Below are 406 nucleotides of genomic sequence, written 5' to 3'. Positions count from 1 at the left end.
GGGAGAGAGATTCGGGTGACCGGGTGACCGCCTCGGAGCCCTCCGGGTGGCCTGGGGGAGGCGGGCTCGACCCGAGGCCTGGCACAGCCACGAAGAGGCCCTGGAGGAGGATGGGCGGGCCGAGGTCGCGGGAGTGGCCCGGGAAGTCGGAGGAAAGCTCGGGGTGCCAAGAAAGAGAGAGGGATGGAGTAGGAGGCGGACATCGCAGCCAACGGGGCAGGGGGGCGAGGCGGGGTCTTTGCGGCTGAGACGCCCAGGCCCCGGGTCCCGGACTCGCACATGGACAGGAAGTCAGCCCGGAGACGGCGCGTATCGACGAGCTCTGGCAGGGACGGAACGGACGAGTGGCAGCCCCGACGGGACGTCGGGGCGGAAGTAAGGGTCTCGGGCGGCCAGGGCCGGGGGA

General features: G+C 71.7%; 1 protein-coding gene across 1 annotated transcript in view; it reads left to right on the top strand.

The window, feature by feature from the left end:
- Positions 1 to 279: 279 nt before the first annotated feature.
- CMTM3 (CKLF like MARVEL transmembrane domain containing 3) overlaps positions 280 to 406 on the top strand; it is a 7,757-nt gene continuing 7,630 nt past the window's right edge. The window contains exon 1 of the mRNA XM_008050653.2: positions 280 to 375. Within this exon, the coding sequence (XP_008048844.2) occupies positions 280 to 375 (96 nt within the window). The remainder of the gene's footprint in view (positions 376 to 406) is intronic.

This window comes from Carlito syrichta, unplaced genomic scaffold (genome assembly GCF_000164805.1).
Source record: "Carlito syrichta isolate Samal-C Ts95f unplaced genomic scaffold, Tarsius_syrichta-2.0.1 Scaffold153566, whole genome shotgun sequence".
Classification (NCBI taxonomy): Eukaryota; Metazoa; Chordata; class Mammalia; order Primates; family Tarsiidae; genus Carlito; species Carlito syrichta.
The sequence above is the reverse complement of the archived record's forward strand: the minus strand, read 5'-3'. Positions and strand labels throughout refer to the sequence as shown.